Source organism: Patiria miniata, unplaced genomic scaffold (assembly GCF_015706575.1).
Source record: "Patiria miniata isolate m_02_andy unplaced genomic scaffold, ASM1570657v1 HiC_scaffold_24, whole genome shotgun sequence".
Lineage (NCBI taxonomy): Eukaryota > Metazoa > Echinodermata > Asteroidea > Valvatida > Asterinidae > Patiria > Patiria miniata.
The window spans coordinates 21,991,083-22,009,559 of NW_024037063.1; the positions used below are offsets into that span (position 1 = coordinate 21,991,083).

General features: G+C 38.0%; 1 protein-coding gene across 4 annotated transcripts in view; it reads right to left on the reverse strand.

Moving 5' to 3' along the window:
• LOC119731613 (serine/threonine-protein kinase TAO1-like) overlaps positions 1 to 18,024 on the reverse strand; it is a 33,984-nt gene extending 15,960 nt beyond the window's left edge. For 2 of the 4 annotated variants that reach the window (XM_038204818.1, XM_038204815.1), the window contains exons 1-10: positions 17,872 to 18,024; positions 9,360 to 9,640; positions 8,463 to 8,534; positions 7,083 to 7,184; positions 4,860 to 4,905; positions 3,824 to 3,973; positions 3,218 to 3,278; positions 2,652 to 2,743; positions 1,806 to 1,984; positions 1,187 to 1,402 (exon numbers count right to left, since the gene is read on the reverse strand). In XM_038204818.1, the coding sequence (XP_038060746.1) occupies positions 1,187 to 1,402; positions 1,806 to 1,984; positions 2,652 to 2,743; positions 3,218 to 3,278; positions 3,824 to 3,973; positions 4,860 to 4,905; positions 7,083 to 7,184; positions 8,463 to 8,534; positions 9,360 to 9,491 (1,050 nt within the window). In that variant the 5' untranslated portion in view covers positions 9,492 to 9,640; positions 17,872 to 18,024. The remainder of the gene's footprint in view (positions 1 to 1,186; positions 1,403 to 1,805; positions 1,985 to 2,651; positions 2,744 to 3,217; positions 3,279 to 3,823; positions 3,974 to 4,859; positions 4,906 to 7,082; positions 7,185 to 8,462; positions 8,535 to 9,359; positions 9,641 to 17,871) is intronic. The other 2 variants (XM_038204817.1, XM_038204816.1) reach the window with 2 other exon arrangements.
• Between the last annotated feature and the right edge of the window lie 453 nt (positions 18,025 to 18,477).

Below are 18,477 nucleotides of genomic sequence, written 5' to 3' on the forward strand. Positions count from 1 at the left end.
TCATTCCATAGCTACTCACCGATTCACTGAGTAAGACTCAATCTTGAGCAAGTTGGTCATGAGAATCATTCCATAGCTACTCAACGATTCACTGAGTAAGACTCAATCTTGAGCGAGTTTGTCATGAGAACCATTCCATAGCTACTCACCGATTCACTGAGTAAGACTCAATCTTGAGCGAGTTGTCATGAGAATCATTCCATAGCTACTCACCGATTCACTGAGTAAGACTCAATCTTGAGTGAGTTTGTCATGAGAATCATTCCATAGCTACTCAACAATTCACTGAGTAAGACTCAATCTTGAGTGAGTTTGTCATGAGAATCATTCCATAGCTACTCACCGATTCACTGAGTAAGACTCAATCTTGAGTTGGCATGAGAATCATTCCATAGCTACTCACTGATTCACTGAGTAAGACTCAATCTTGAGTTGGCATGAGAATCATCCCATAGCTACTCACTGATTCACTGAGTAAGACTCAATCTTGAGTGAGTTTGTCATGAGAATCATTCCATAGCTACTCACCGATTCACTGAGTAAGACTCAATCTTGAGTTGGCATGAGAATCATTCCATAGCTACTCACTGATTCACTGAGTAAGACTCAATCTTGAGCGAGTTTGTCATGAGAATCATTCCATAGCTACTCACCGATTCACTGAGTGAGACTCAATCTTAAGCGAGTTTGTCATGAGAATCATTCCATAGCTACTCACCGATTTACTGAGTGAGACTCAATCTTAAGCGAGTTTGTCATGAGAATCATTCCATAGCTACTCATTGATTCACTGAGTAAGACTAAATCTTGAGCGAGTTTGTCCTGAGAATCATTCCATAGCTACTCACCGATTCCCTGAGTTACTGAATCCAATTCAAGTGAGTGTCATAAAACCACAGCTACTCATCGATTCACTACTCACCAAATCACTGAGTTGACTGCATTTTGCATGACTAACATCTATCTAAAGCTACTAACCAATTCACTACTCACCAATACACTGACTGCATTTTGAGTGAGTGACATGAGTCCAGTGCTACTCACGGATTCCCTACTCACCAATTCACTGAGTTATTGGCTGCATTTTGAGTGACTAACATCTATCTAAAGCTACTAACCAATTCACTACTCACCAATTCACGAACAGACTGCATGCATTTTGAGTGATAAGTTCCAAGCTACTCACCGATTCGCTACTCACCGATTCACTAACCGAATCACTCACTCCATCTTCCGGATCCTCCTCGCCTCCTTCCCCTTTGTTCAGATTGAACGTTTCTGTCATGAGAATCTTCCTCATCTTGCGATAGTTAAGGTTGTCTAGTTCCCTGACTACTCGCCGTGTTCTTTCAATCAGATCCAGGATGACGCTGTTCATACGGTCTCGTCGAATGAACTCATTCTGTGGATGTAATGACATTGAGATTCATGAAGTAAGTAAAGCTAGAAGGCATGTAATGGCAGCCGCCATATGACCAATGTCTCACTACGGAGCACAGCCAGATCAAAAGTGCTGATTTTTGCAGAGGGACGAAACCAGAAGAACCCAGACAAAAACCCTCGTGGCACAGGAGGGAATGAACGAACAACTTTACTCACAAATGACCCGAGCCAGGAATCGAACCCAGGCCACAGCTGTGAGAGGCAACGCTTTACACACTGTGCCACCCATGCCACACCAAGTTTAAGTTCCATGAATGTTCTCATGGATTCCTGCTCATTGGATTGAATGATTCAGAGCAGTTCCAAGCAAAAACACAAAGTTGGTTGTGGATTAATCTTATCTTGATTTCTGCCCGACTTACCGCGCATAGCTGCACCGCCGTCGGTCTGTGCTCTGGCTCCTTAGCTAGACAGGTCTCCACGAAGGATCTGAAGGCACTGGACCACTCGGTGGAGTTTCCTAGACTCGGTGGGTCATTCTGAGCGATGTGATACAGGGCACTCATGGCATTCATGTTGAATAACGGAGGTTTCCTCTCCGCTGCAAAAGCAACACAACCACACAATAAGGTCAACTTCATCTATTCCGACCATTTCATTAATTCTACATGTTTTGTACTCTGTGCACGAAAACCTAGATGACACTTTGTGACTAGTTGTGACTAGTTGTGACAGCTGTGTGTGTGGGTGGGATACGCTGCATGCGCATACTGGGTCATGAGTGTATGGCTTAAAATATGCATGTTCAATTTTCATAAGAATGTTTACAAACCCCCATCGCTTACGTATTGGCACATGAGATAAGAGAGTTCATGGTTACAGTCAAAATGTTGAGTTGTAGTTAATCCATCACAATCCGGTCACAAATAAATCACTAGTAGATTCACACGTCCAGTCACTAGTAACAGTCAAGCCACAAGTCGGGACACAAGTCGGGAAACACGTCGGGACTTAGGATTGACTTGTGATGAACTTATGACTGGACTTGTGATGGACTTGAGATGGACTTGTAATGGACATGTGATGGACTTGCGATGGACTTGTGATGGACTTGTGATGGACTTGTGATGGACATGTGATGGACTTGCGATGGACTTGTGATGGACTTGTGATGGACTTATGATGGAATCTACTACAAAACTGATATTTGCTACAATGAAATTCTAAGAAAAGGCAAAAAGCAAAATTGAGACTTTGAAGTGACTTACCTAGCTCAATACATGTAATGCCTAGTGACCAGATATCCACTTTGCCGTCATATTGACCTTCGTCCATGGCTAGAATCACCTCAGGTGCCATCCTGTAATGGATAACATTACATCATCAATTTCACTAAGAATCTCTTCTACAAGCAAACACTGGTTCTGAAAAGAACTAACTTGAAACCAGTCTCTCGAACTTTGTTCATCATGTAGAAACAGCAGTGTGACTTATGGGCTTCGTGCGCCAACGAAAGAGGGCGCCCCTTTACCTAGCAGCGCCAACGAAAGAGGGCGCCCCTTTACCTAGCAATGACGTCCCATGGGTGGTTGATGGTGGTTGATGCTGGTTGATGCGCACTGTTCCTTGTGTGTGACGCATGTGCACCAGGGGATTTGTACTATGTACACGCAGTGGTACGTACGGCTGCGCGTCGCGGCAAAATTGCAGTCAGGCAAGATGGCGTCGGTCGGTCACCCCCGACTGTACTCTCTTTGCCAGTGAGGGGGTACTTGTGAACGGAGCGGATACAGAAAAAACCTGGCATACACTGTGGATTGTTTCCCGTACTTACCAGTATGGAGTACCCACAAAGGAGTTGGCTGGGCTTAGAAATGATGCAGAACCAAAATCAGCTGGGAATAGAACAAAGAAAAGACACTGTAAGCAAAGAAACTTTAATAACAACCTTTTTTTTAAGCACTTTATAGTCCATGTATCTGACAGATTGTGAGAAAATTTACAAGCTTACTTGGTGGGACTTGAACCCACGACCTCCTACTTACTAGAGCAGATGTCTTACCACTCGACCACAGAGCTTACTGGGGTTACGTGGCTAGTTCAAATTTAATATAGCAGTTGGTACTGCAATCACATAAAGGAGGAGTGTGGCCTAGTGGTTAGGGTTTGTGACTCATGATCAGAGGGTCAGGGGTTCAAATCCAACTGCTGGCCATATGTTGTGTCCTTGGGCAAGCCATTTTACCTCCACTTGCATCTCTCCACCCAGGAGTATAAATGGGTACCAGCATTAGCTGGGGAGTAACCTGCGATGGACTGGCATCCCATCCAGGGGGAATAGAAATATTCTCAGTAATTTCATGCTACTGAAACCGGAGATAAACGCCAGCCTGATGGGCCACATTGGCTCGTGACAGACTGTACTACTGATATCACATACCTAGTTTGACGGTTCCGTTGTCTGTGAGTAGTATATTGCCTGCTTTGATGTCTCTGTGTATCCGTTGGTTACTGTGAAGATAGACTAAACCATTCAGGGCATCTTCACATATCGCTGCTATTTCGTCCTCTTGTAGTGGCTTTTTATGAACTGCAGTGTTCAGAAAAAGTGAAAAAAAATTATGCAATTGTTGCCATGTTTACAGAAACTGATGATTTTAAAAAGTACCCATTCATTTCAATTGAATAATAGTTGAGGCAGTAGGTTACATAAAAAAGATAGTTATGTAAGTAATTTAGGACTAAAAATACTTGACATTTTCCATATTTAATTCTGTGTCATGAGACATACAGCAACAACAGTTTGTTGGGTGCCCGGCAGAAGGGCATATGAGCGTTGTGATGCGAAAATTACTTTCAAGAAAATTGCATTGAAAGGCTCCAATGTTCCCCCACGCATATAATAAATCCAAAATTCTCCCACACATCGTACAAATTTTACATTTGTCACACGTATGAATCATAATTTTTCGAACAACTAGTGTTAATCTCCGACGGAAATTTTACATTTTCATTAAAATGGAGGCTGTTTTCTGCATATATGCCCTTTTGCTGGGAACATTTTGGTGATTACTTGTTTATGTAATAACATACTTTCGTATCTTGTATAATAACTACATATTTACTATTTAACATTCATAACAAATACAATGGAATTGCTAGTATAAGTTCCTTTTAATAAATAATTTATTTATAAGTATTTTGTTGTTGTAATACTCTGTTTAGAATGACATCTTAAAATTGATAATTTAAAATACATTATTGACCCAAAAATTAAGTATTATTTATTAATAACATGTTTGAAATGCACTAAATTGGACTCTAACATATTTTCCCCACTTAAATACAACTTATATTTCCTTATCTTCATCAGTGACCCAAAAGGGCATTTTATCTTCGACCTTTTGGTATAATGTCAAGGCCATTGTATACATGGTCCCTTGATTTCAAGAATTAAACTTTATCGAGGTACTTACCTTCTATAATATCAGATGCAGATCCTAAACAATACTCCATAGATAACTGCAACGAGATAACAAACACACAGATTACTAACAAGCCGATTAAATATCACGATAAATCAAATACACAAAAGATATATTACATCCCAAAGGGCTCTAATTCTGTTGTATTCAACAACAGTGTGCATGACCTTGACATTTCAAATCCTACAATTCACGAACCCACCAAAATGTAGAATAACAAATTGGCAAGTATGGGGTTCATTTTCTCTGTCTGGTGGAAATATACCTTTTATGCATGGATCATTCTATAAATTGGGGTGTAGTTTTTTTTCCTGTCCCTGTTACGACTGACATCTATGATTGAATAACTTTGATGTACTCTTTAAGTGTTCTCCAAGAGTGATTATGAATAGCAAACTACATACCAAAAAATAAAGAATCATTTGAGGACAATAATGATACTTGAAAGGCAAATTACAAAGTACCAAGAAAACAGGGACTAGAAAAATGTCGCACTTTGGACCCTACATTTATAGAATACCCAACATGTACACGAGAGAAGTATGAGGAACGTTAAGTGATTGTTTAAACATGCTACTAAGTTGTTTAAACACGCAAGTCAAAAACATGAACACACAATGTGGATATGTAGTAGGAAAAAATGTGGCAGTCATATAAACCTATAGAACATTATCATGTTGCAGCCATCATGATTTTTTCCATTCAAATCAACATTACCTAAGCGAGGCTGGAAGGAAAAATAGTCTGGTTCCTTTTTACACAAAAACAATTATAATTCAGTACTGTTAATGGATACAGGGAACATGACTGAAATGGTGGCAGCATGATAAAGGTCTATTGTATCAAACATGTACATGTACTGTCCCGTTAAGCTAGTTTCACATGCAGATGTTATAAGAAATATTAAAAAGTGCACTTTGACTGTAAGTGCCAATGCATAGTTCCTTATAGTTGGATCATAATCGTTGATTCCAAGTTGCCAACAATTAGACCAAAAAGTCACATCGGTCAACGTGAGGAAACCACATTGCATTCCAGGGCAGAAGGGATCGCAATACAGCAGGACAACAAGGGGAAGTGGATTGCACTCTCACGGCAAATCGCTACGTAACTGGAAAGAGGAAATAGCCAGTGATATCAAGGCAGGAAGGAAGGGCAGGGTGGAGCTGCATCCAGAAATATCACGTGACCCTGTCATGTGACCAGCTGCTTTCAAAGTCATGTGACTAGCTGCTTTTGTAGTCATGTGACTAGCTGCTTTTGTAGTCATGTGATCAGCTGCTTTCATGGTATTCGTAACATAAAATTTTACGTGGTAATGTAAATTCAATATTAGGTTTTGCCCATAAACACCGTATCTGCACTCGTAAGCAGGAGGTGGTGGGTTCGAGTCCAACCCGAGTAATTTTTTTCTCACAATTGCTCAGGACAACACTCGGGTCAGTGTTTTCAGAAACAATTCGGTGAACAGCAAAACCCAATTTAGAATTTGCTGTCATGGTCATCTGATGCTTTCTTGGCCATGTGATCAATTCTATCTTGGTCATGTGATCAATGCCTTCACGGTCATGTGATTAACTGCTTTCAGGGAAACAAAGAATTTGAGTTCCTTTCTCTTTCATCCTTTTATGATACTCGGGAAAAATATATGAAAATCCTGTTAATGGTACAGAGTTGGAATGCAAGCATAGCGATTGTTTTGTTGCCTCCTGCTTTGAGCGCAGACAGAGTTACAGCCAGCATATCCTGTCTATGATATCAGTTGTCACTAATGAAGGTGTGTGCATGTCAAACAAGGACGAGTTATGATAACATCACTGGCTAATGACGTCTACTGAATCCTGAAACTCAAACTGCGTAATAAGTAAGCAGGCATTGTGACCGGATGCACTGAAACATGAGAGAAAATGCAGGTTTTACCGCCGGCAATACTGTACATTAGCAACTGTGGACATTATACGATGGGCCTGAATATAATTTGTTTATAATTTCAAATGGTTGCGATCCTTCACATGTGTTGAGTACATTTCTTGCATACTGTGTTACTGCCAAAACCTTCAAAATATTTCACTGTGGTAATGTATCAAAACGTGTTTGAGAATTACTGAAACCATGACACAGAAGACTAATTTGACTACCCAGATGGGAACATCGACCAATGAAATGCGCCTGTTTGGCTTATGAATATGTATGAGTTGTAATACTAATACGTACCCATGCTGTGTGTTCTCGCAGGTAGCACCCTTTGTATTCTATCGTGTTCTTGTGTTTGACTTGACGTAAGAACCGGACTTCCTTCACTATGTCTTGCCATTTCTGGAATAAGGACGGACCATTAAAGCCAGTAGATCATATAAAAGTTACATAAAATAACTTCACTTCTTCAAATCAGGATATTTATTTTTGAAACTTTTTTGAAACTGTATTAACATCATAAAGGCAATGTACAATATTTGCAAACATTTATAAAGAAACAACCAAATGATTATGAAATACCTTACTTGACTGTAAGTGAATAATAGTCTCAAGCATCCTGCGAAATAAATGCACCTGGTCTGCTGTCATATTCAAGAAAAGCGGAATTTTGTATCATTCTCCAAGGATGTTCAGCCTAACCATCGTTGGAAAAAAAATGGCTGTTTTTCCAAATACTGCCTCCAACTGACTGAATTTAGTTAGTCCACATTTTGTTTGCAAATTCAATTATATAAATGTATCTGTGAACGGGAGCAAGCCAGCAAGTCTGGTTCCCTGACCTGACGATTCCCTGATGTCTATATACTGTTGTGTTTCGTCTGAAGCGTCAGGTCGGGAACCAGTCTAAAAGAACAGCTATTTTCTTGGGTTTTTTTTTTTGCATTCATGAACACAGAACTTTAAACAGGTCAGAAGAACGATATTTAATAAGTGAGAGGTTTGCGGTAACACCATGTGGAACTATCTCTTTTGTGAGTACAATGTATGTGTGGTTCTGAAGAGAACCTATTGGCTTAACTCGACGTTTTGAACACAACGATATTTGCTATAAAATACTAACCCCCCAAATCCATCCCTTTCTGAAATTACAGTAAAAGCAAATACTGCATAATTACTTTGAAATCATTGAAAGCCACCTCAATATTTACTAAAATATAAGCGTTTAACTCAATTGCTCATATTAAAAAATGGAATGACATGGGGATGCGCAAAATATCCTGACTAAAAAATTAATGTCGGACAGTAATCCTGTAAGTCAACATGTTGGTATGACAACGACTCGAACTGGTACTATGCATGTTGCCATGACAACTACTTCCTCAAGTCCTGCCCTTTGTACAACGTCTGCATCACTCAGACCTTCAGATATAAATAGAATGATTCCTGATTACGTCTTCAATCTTTCCTTCACTACACTTTGAATTAAAGTCATTTATATCCGGTGATAGTCATTAGTGCGCTGGAGGCTGCATCCAATTTACTAGGCCATGGCTACCAGTAATACACCTGTCTATGGGAAGTGGCTTTAATGGCTTCCATAGGTATGTTTGTAATTGTAAGTCGTAGCCATGTTATTTGGACTACATGTGGCTATAGTGATGATATGATTGTACTCACCTCATTAGATGATTTGCCGCTGTATGACATCTTCTTAATTGCAACCACCTCTCCCGTTCTGGTGTTACGAGCCTGCAAACAGAAATCAGACGGCAAATTAACACAAATGTGTTGGAAGAAATTCTCAACTGTCAAAAAATTTGGGCAATTGTTGACATAAATATGAGAAGAATTTTCGAGGATTGGAATTTTTTTTTTAAATGAGGATCTAAGTGGTCTTCTCTTTCCAGGGGTAGAATTAAATAGCTCCCTAAATTTCATATAATGACTCAGCACTGAATTGTGTTTGCTTGGATGCTGATTATAACATTGTCAGTAGCTGAATGAACTGATTATAGACACAAGAGTGGTACCATTAATCATTTCAAATAAGGACATAATAGGGTGGTGGAGCAGTTTTAACATCTGTTTTAAAACCAGGTAGGGGCCCAAGCCGAAGGCATTACAGGTTTAAATACCTCTACCATGTATTATCAGCAACTGGTTTAAATATTTCTCAGCAGTGTTTAAACAGCGGCTTAAAACCATCCATATCATGGGCTCTCGACCAATAGGAATCTAAGTAAACCGTCTCAGGTATTTATAATTTAATGGTAGCCCTAACAGTCATGAATCCTCCAATTTATATTTTGCACACCCTAGAGAGTTAGGGTTTTAATGGTAACACAACTTGCATTATTTGCAAGAATTAAAAATCAGGATTAATTCTTGAGTATGAAAATATTCTAAGACGAAATCAAAATATGGCATATTTTAAATAATTAAAACACGATATATGAGGTTTAAGCAGATGCATCGGCTCATTGTCTCTAACATATTTCATTCCCACCCTATACATGTTGGCTCGCCGTTCATAAAGATATAAGTTATTTATGGAAGAAATTAAAATCAACTCACAAAGTAAACCGCTCCGAAACTTCCATGGCCAATCTCCTGCAGATCAGTGAAGAGTTTCTCAGGATCTTCCTCCGAGAAGAACGAGGCGACCTCAGAATCTTTGATCTGTGATACCCGTGTCGGTAATGGCATCCTACTTCAAGAGACAGTCCTGGTTACAACGAGAGACAGGCACTAGCTTGACTGGCGTAGGTGTTGCCCACATGGGAGTATAGGGTGGGTGATACGGCTGCGGTTGCCTCACCGCTAGAGCCTTGTTGTTAGATTAATACTCCCACTACCTGAAACAAACAAGGAAAACCAAGTTGCATGTACATTATGTAAATAAAGCAATACAATTTTAAACTACAAAAAATTTATTTAAAATACCAGACTACAAAAACAGGATTAAACTGAAAAGAAGTATCAAACTAAATAATACAGAAAAAGCAGCAGAAGAGATACACAACATTTTGGTGTTTTGATTATTTTTTTATCTTCACATGATTTCACATGTAAAACGTTTCATTTTGTTCGGTACAATATGGATTCGTACAAACTGTTCACTTTTTCAACAACAGATTATTGTTAATTCTTGGTGCCATGTGCATATTTCAAATGCCGTGACACATCAGTGGCTAGCATAACATACATGTACCAGTACATGTGCAACGTCAAAAGTTCAAGAACAAATGTCTCGGAACCATTCATGCAAATAGTACACGACATACCATGAAAATCAGTCATTGTTTGGCTGAGTTTCTGACATGCACAGTGCCCATGTTAAGCAATGCAAGTGCTTTTTACATGTAGTTATTTTTTACAGATATACAAAACGTTTCAAAAAAAATATGATTGTAAACGTTTCAAAAAAAATATGACTTTCAATACAATTTGCAAACATTTACATTTTTTGCATATAATTTTTTTTTCTTCATAAATGCTACAGAATGAGGGGAAATTTTTTCACTAATCCTCCCCCGATGTTCTCTTTGACAAATTTTTTAGCAAGGAAAGGTTCATGAATAGGCAGAAACATCTCAAAGTCACGGTCCCGAGTATTTTTTCCGGAGTGTCGTAACCTTTCTAGTTTTGTTATGTTGCAGTTTGAATGTGACCTGTCCAAGTTTAAACTTAACATTGTGCACGTTATTTGTCGGTTTTTTTTTAAACTGAGAACACACCTACAAACAAAACACATTCAAGTTTGTGAATTCGTTCGGCCCAAGGGACGCACTAAATCCCAAATGGACCCAGTATTGTTGGGCTTTCTTGCAGGCCGTAGGTTAAAACCAACGCAGGAATAATAGTCCAGACATGCCAGTGGGTACGCATTGTGTGCAGGGTGTTAAACCCTTTATTTGTGTAGGTTGCTTTGTGCTAAATAGAATTAGGCCCCAGTTTTTCAATGGTGGTCCAACAAAGGAACGCACTAGGGACTTCAAGAACTGGTGAGAAAGTAGAATATTTATAAACAAGCCAGGAATGGATGGCATTTGACAAAATGAGAGCACTGTGTTTTCAAGATCTCACTGTGTACAATAACATTATTTCTTACTAACAATGAACAGTTGATCCAATATGCAATGTGTAATGTACTGAAGTTTTACATTCAATAATCCGTACATGTACATAGGCAGTTAATTATAATGTCTGGTGTACATGTACATGTATTTGTCCCTTTTGGGGGGGGGGGGCATTGATACATGTATGCACATGTCTATTTTTATCACACAATACCGAATAGGTTGCTGGAAAGGTAAACATTTCTTACCAATTAAACCGTAACCCTTTTTTGTTTGCAGGTATATACTTGGTTCAATATTCCTGTTATTTTTATAGAACAGTGCATGCCCAAGCATGAACACCATCGCATCACGGTTCTCATGAAAAGGACAAATTCCTACCATACATATCCCTCGGCACAATGAATGTCTTTTTCATTTTATGACATAATACAATTTTCCTCAACATGTTTAATTTCCATATGTTTAACATCACTGAAGTTCCATACACTTCCATTTCAAACATCCTTTAATTTTTTGGTCATTTGGATGTTAGTGGAAATATTTACACAGACCACAAACATACGTGCATTTCTAGTCAATACAATGACTTGACAGGATTTGTTATTAGTGACCCTTTGTCCTTTCAGTGGCATGCACAATGCACAGAAGCAACTGCACAACCTACGTGTTCAATAGGCCAAAATTCTCCAGGCTCTGCTAACCACCGAATTCCAAGCTTACGATCACCATTCTGTGCTTAGTAGCACGAGTAAAAGCCAAAATTCATCGCTAGCCCGTGAAATGTGGTCATGTGTTCAAACGCTGACCCAAGACATAACGTTGTGAGCAAGACAATTTGGCAGAAATTTCAGATGAACTATTTAAGAATTGTGAATTATTCTGTAGAATTCAAATACATTATCCCTAACCCTTTGAGCACTTTTTCTACAAAGAATCCTGAATCTGCCAAAATCCACCAATTTTGTCATGCAACAAAAATGTTGGTGTCCCGAGTCCATCAGAATCCACCAGACATAGCGCATAATACCTTGTACACACCAAACATACATGTAGCCAAGGAGCTAAACTGTTGAGATCCTGCATCCATAAAAAAAATTAAAAATAAAAGTCCCCAAACTGCTCAATATGGAGGTATCCTGAATCCATCAAAATCCTGCAGTACCGCTAGGCTAACTGTCCTGAATCCATCAAAATCCCCCAAGTTTTTCACTATGGAGGCATCTACAATCTGCCGAAATCCTCCAAAACAGGGGTGTGGATTTTGATGGATTCATATGGTGGTACGTTATGGCAATTCCACGGTTACTCACGTTACATTTTTGATGTACTTTTGAGTTTCCTTGGGCTGTAATTACCTTACTGGAAAGGTTTAATAACTGTTATCCCCATGGTAGATAGAGTAGACCTAGACCTACCTAAGCACCAAAGATGACATCCAGAAAAATGTGTTATGTATGATAAACAAGATGCACAAAATTGGTTACTCACATTACATTTTTGTAACATGAGTAACCAATTTTGTGGGCTTTGACCTCAAAACATTTTCAGTAACAACAACTTTAAATCTGCAATGCACACATGTACAGGGACACATACAAACATCAAAGGTATGTACCCACACCGCATAGTTCAGTTTTCAAGCATTTTTGACCTGTCATGATACAATGTCCACACAGTACTTGACTGGCATTCATTGTACTGGTATGTCAGGGTCATAGTGCCCCAGATATTTCCCAGTTCTTATTATGGACCTGTAAACAAGACAAAGTGCAATATTCTAGAATGGGAATATTTCCTGCATATCTCATACTTCACTCTTCAGTGACTTTGCTTTGACCGGCCCAAGTACAAATTTTAAACATTGCATTTGTTGCTGTAAGTTATCAATATCAGAAACTGCATTTAAATATAGTTGATTCACCCTCCTGCTATTTAAACAGTCACAGACAGTCAAAATTCATTCCCACTTCCCTGCTATACTTTTAACAAAGGCTGGTCACCAGCAGTCAGATCATATGTCAAGCAAGCACTGTGACTAGTCAAACTGGGTCAACAGACAAAGCAGGCAAGTTGTGGTCACAGCTGTTTTATCACTCACCCCGAGTCAAAGCATAGCTGTATCAAGCTACATAAACAGTCCCAGCCAGTCAATGCTGCTTTATGTGGGCTGGGAATTCTTAACTATTGAATTCGGTCACGTGTTTTATTTTGACTGAAAGGACTAATTGGCACAGAATGTATATTTGCATAGGAGGGTAAACAGGTCTATATTGGTTGTTTTGATTAAAAAGTGAAAACTTGAAAAAAAATCATTTGTTTCTCCTTATCGTTTAAATATATTATTGGTACGAAATCATTATCGGCAAAACAAACGATGTAATAGACCTAATTAAACCTTGCAATATACATGTACATGTACGTACGAGTACATGTATGTGTAACACTGAGTGCAGAATTTAGCACACTTGTATGGGTGAACGCGTACATGTAAAATGTATGCGTACGATTTGAACTTTGATGTGACTGTATAAAAATGCTGTCATCAAATACAAAATTGTTACAAACACTGTAGGAAGAGAGACAATCTGCTGTTTGGAGACTGCTCAAACCCACTGATAGGGATAAGTCCATACATGGACATGTACAATGACTAACAAAAAACATTGATCAATAACGGAATAAAACAACAAAGAGGTGATTGTAATGGCTGAGAAGTACCCAAATCCCACAGCTGTAATTTCATATTCTGCTCCAACACACACTTATCTATAATTCTCAATCATCTCATTACAAACCCACAGCATTTTCCCAGAATTTGGCCGACCATAATTTTTACTGATCAAGACAGTACAACCCATGATTGCGCATACATGTACCATTAGCATGTGTGTAGGGTTAGCGTAGACAGCACAACCAGCATCAATGCAGCATTTTTATGTGATGAGTAATAGCCAATACTGAATAGGACACAGATGGTCAAACCTATGTAGCATCCTTGGCCTTCCACAGTCACAACAACATGATAGCCTACATGTACATGTATGTAGACATTATAAAGTGGTATTTTGAACACTGTATACAGATGTGCATGCATGTACATGAATATAAATGAGAAAATAACATGTATACTTTACAGTTTGTGATACAAGTTGAACATGGACGCATACATGTAGATTGGACACAGATAGAAACTAGGTTGGGGTACCTTATCACAACATAAACATTTTATGCTAAAAATATGCAACACATGGATGCAAACATCAATGAAATCGGTCTATTTTGATGTCTGTCATAAATCAAAGATTTTTTTCGGGGGGGGGGGGTACATGTACATCTATGTAAGTACATGTATGTTTACTTCCATACTAGCATCATGTTGCAAAATGGTTTACAGTAATTCAGGCACTTCATGTAGATTAATTTTTAAAACATCATCAAAACTGAATGACTGAAAAGTCTTAGATGTTATGTGTTGATGACAAAGCACTTGTGAAATAAAAAACCAGTATTGCATTTGAATACAGGTTATTTAGTATTCAGACAAAGAGAATAAAGAGATCCTTACATATGACAGTGCATCTAACAATAATCGTCCCTTCAGACACGAACAGCATGCACACCACAGATAAATTATTACCGTCCCAGTAAATTGTCTAGGCTGGCCAGACCCGGCATATAACATTAACAGCATTGCTGGGATTCCAGCTAGCCACTTTTTCCATGGCTCTTTGGCGCGCACGGCAAATTCTTGCCTGGGTTTTCCCACGCTTCGCACAGGACCTCTGCTCAGCCTAATTATGTTAAATATAAACACCGCTGCTTCATTTGAGTCGACTCCAACTTCTGTTTGCTTTATTCCTCCTTTTCGGCAAAATATCGCACTAAAATGATGAATGTGATTTTAAGGCGTGGAGAATTCCTCAAAATCTTTATCATCAAAAAAATATAACGCTTATTCGAAGGTCTTCAATTCTTTTGTTTGGTGGCTAATGCTATAGGAAGAATGGAATTATTTTTCACTTGAGAAATTTTCTGAAGGATTTAACATCTGGAGGTGTTTATTGCTTGCTTGACTGAACAACCATTCTTTGTTCCACTGCGAACACTGCTTGCTATTGTTCTATCATGCACGCAACTTAACGGACAATGTGTATGTCATTTACACCTGTGCCCATTAGCAGGTTAGGGGTTGATATGGGATAATGTTGGCTTTCTGTAATTATCACTAGATTTTAACGTTGTCAACATAACAAGATCTTGACAGTATGCAACAAATCAGCAATATTCAATTTTGAATATACTTATAGTATGTATACATGTACGGTATTCTTTCAAAACAGAAATCATAATATTCACACATGTAATGCACAAACTGCACACATGTATGTTTTTTGTAAACAATACATGTACTGTAAAAGCTCAACTTAAATGTACATGAACGTACATGTATGTATGTCCGATACATGCATACATGTATCATAGACTACATTTAAAGTATACTGTCAACTTTGTCGGTTTGATTTATTGGCACTTCCACAAAAATACAAAAAAGAGGGAAAACAATACACAGAGATAAAACATGTAAGAAAACGATCAAAAGAAAGTACAGCACAAAATTACAGTATACTACCGGTATACAAATCACAAGGCACAATTTTTTTTAAAAGCCTAATGCCTGTACATTTTTTTTGTGTACATCATATGTTCCAGTTGACCAGCATATTTACAGAGCCTGATTACTGGGTTGTTTAGGGACAAAGAATACGCATGCCACATGGAATGTGCATGTAAACCATGTGTATTGCGGTAAATAAATACATGTGTAAGTCTGACCTTGGTCAAATTGTACATCACAAATTTACAAATATATAGATGGGTCCATCAAATTTGTAAGAAATCAAGTTCAAACAATCCTGGTAAATTCTGACAAAGAGATAATTATGTTAAAAAAACAAATTAACTTCATTTTAAATTTTTAACAAATTAACAAGTGTAAACAATAAGTATATTTGCACATAATAAAATAATGAAACTATCATCTTGAAGTTGTTTATAATTCTCATTCGTACAGACTGTGCTTTGTGTAATGATTTTGAATCTGTATGGTATAGATCCAATTTCTTATTGTCGTTTATGGAGTGTAAGGGCCCAGTTTCGATGACTTCTGCGTGAAATAAGTTGTGTAAGAAACTCTACACGGCCGCAGCGGTCTGAAATGCCGATTATGACAAGTCAGTTGAAAAAATTGGAAAGTGTCACCATTCATAATAAATTAATAATAGGTAATATCATTTTACGCAACAGGGTTCGCCTCGGTAGGCCTATAATCATGTGGAAGGCGAGGTTTTGTAAAAATGTAGAAATTAGCTCAAGTTGCAATTTCAAAAACATTTGGCATTGAACTACAGCGCACATTGATGTCCCCTACCATATGTAGCGCACTTTGATTTTCACCTCCAGTGCCTTGCTAGAGCAAAAGTTTCGCCAATACATGTACATCTAATTTCATAGTAGGTGAAATTCCATCAAGTTCTGAACATTCCTGTTCATAAGCCTTGATATGTAAATGGAGGTAATATTGATTTATCAGAGTTTGCCAAATTCAAAGAAATTCTGAAATGTTCACTTGGGAATTCCCAATATTTGTTTAACTAAGAGTGCCATATTTGTACACACTTTCCAGATGGCACCATTTGTGAATTTTGGACTTATGCCTAATTTCATGATAAGTGTTCACATTGGTTCAATAGTGAGCATCAAACATAGGTACTTAAACATGCAGTGGAAATTCAGCTCATTTTATAATAAGGTTTTTTTTTCAACTATAAGCAAATCCTTTCATCAATACATGTAAGAGGGTGCTATTTTGCTTTTGTCACACAAGGTACTCCTTGTCAAAAGCGCATATGAACAGTACAAAAACTAGTCCTTCAAAATTACCCACAAAAAAAGATATGAAGTTATACTGGCCACTACTATTGTCCAAACAAGCTTTTTACATGATAAACAAGTAAAAAGTGGAACTTACTCCAAGAAAATGAAGAAAAGTTTGATATATTTGTGCACAAAGCTATGGAGACACTACTGTTCTGCCTTGATTGACATCACGATTTGGCTCAAGAATGTGGACATTTTCATTAGCATAAAAACTAAAATGTTGACATTTCACTTACAATTTTGCAGGATTTAAAATTACAAGTAGACAATGAAATAGTTAAAATGGCAAAGCAAAGTTAAAATGGCAAAGCAAAAACAAAGCTGCGTGACACATAATGCACTCCAAAACAGTACACGTAGTAAACATTTATACGAAGAAATAAACATGGAATTTGGTTGGCCATATTCCATGGAAAGAATGTAGTAGCCATGTTAGCGGTTGTTTACAAAGTCTATGGAGATACATGGAGGAATTCCTCCATGGGAAAGTCTAGTCAAGACAATTTTCCAAGTATTCCTAAGAAAATTGGAAATGTTTCTCAGTCCCAGATTCATGTACTTTCAACATTTTTTTGCAGCGACTGACCAAAAGGCTTTATTGAGGTGATATATGAAGAAAGAAAGTGGCGTCAGGTTGCAACATTCTTTCCTCTACCATTGGTTCCAATGGCGGTACATCAATCTTGAAGGCAGCATGTCCAACAACAACAATCTTCATCAATCATCTTCAACTTCATACAATCATTCATAGGCCTATCTTCAAGTTCATAATTAATACATTAATCGTCAATATTTACATCTAAGAATAAGATGAGAAGTGAACCAAATATATTTAAGGGGAGAAGTAGGCATAGTCTATGTTTGCAGTTTATTTATGTCCAAGGAATATAATGACACTGATTCCAAAGTACATGGACCGCACTCCGGCTCCGCAGGTATTTTCTCGTGTATTGAAATACGGAAGTTAATCGATGTGTGTAATTTACTGTGACGACAATAGGGGCAAAAAACACGCATAAAATCGTTATATGAATATCAAAACATGTCAACGATACAAAGATACTTACAGAGACAATGTAGAAGTATGTTCCCGTCCTTCGAGCGCGTCTGGTCATGAAATAATCCTTAAATTCCTTACGTTTTTAACTCCATCAACTCCTCCCTAGCTCAGGTCGAAATCAGAATCATTCACAAAATGGCGGCTGACAGCGCATGCGTACATGTTGGCCTGGTTCCGGATAATTTTACAACAAAAGACAAGCGCAAAAGCACGCGAGAGAGGCGGTATCACAGGCTGGATGACAATAAAACTTTAAAGAGGGCGCTATCACGAAGTTCCGGTAGTAGTTACCTCGTTTATAAATTTAGCTCACTCCACTTCAACAAAACCATAGAGCAATAATTACTGGTTGTCCGAAATTTGGTTATATTATTTTTGTTATTTGACAATTTATCCCGATGTTCAACAGAATTGTGTTACATATGACATACAATTGATATACGACATTTCGATTCAATGTAACAACTATTTCTTCAGTTAACGTCCGTAAACGGATGTGTTGTTCCATATAAAAAAAATATTTTGTTTGCGTTTAACATAGGCCTACCACATAATTTTGTTTATATCATTTTCATTATTCAGCAGTTTCTCTCGATATTCAAGAAAATTGTGT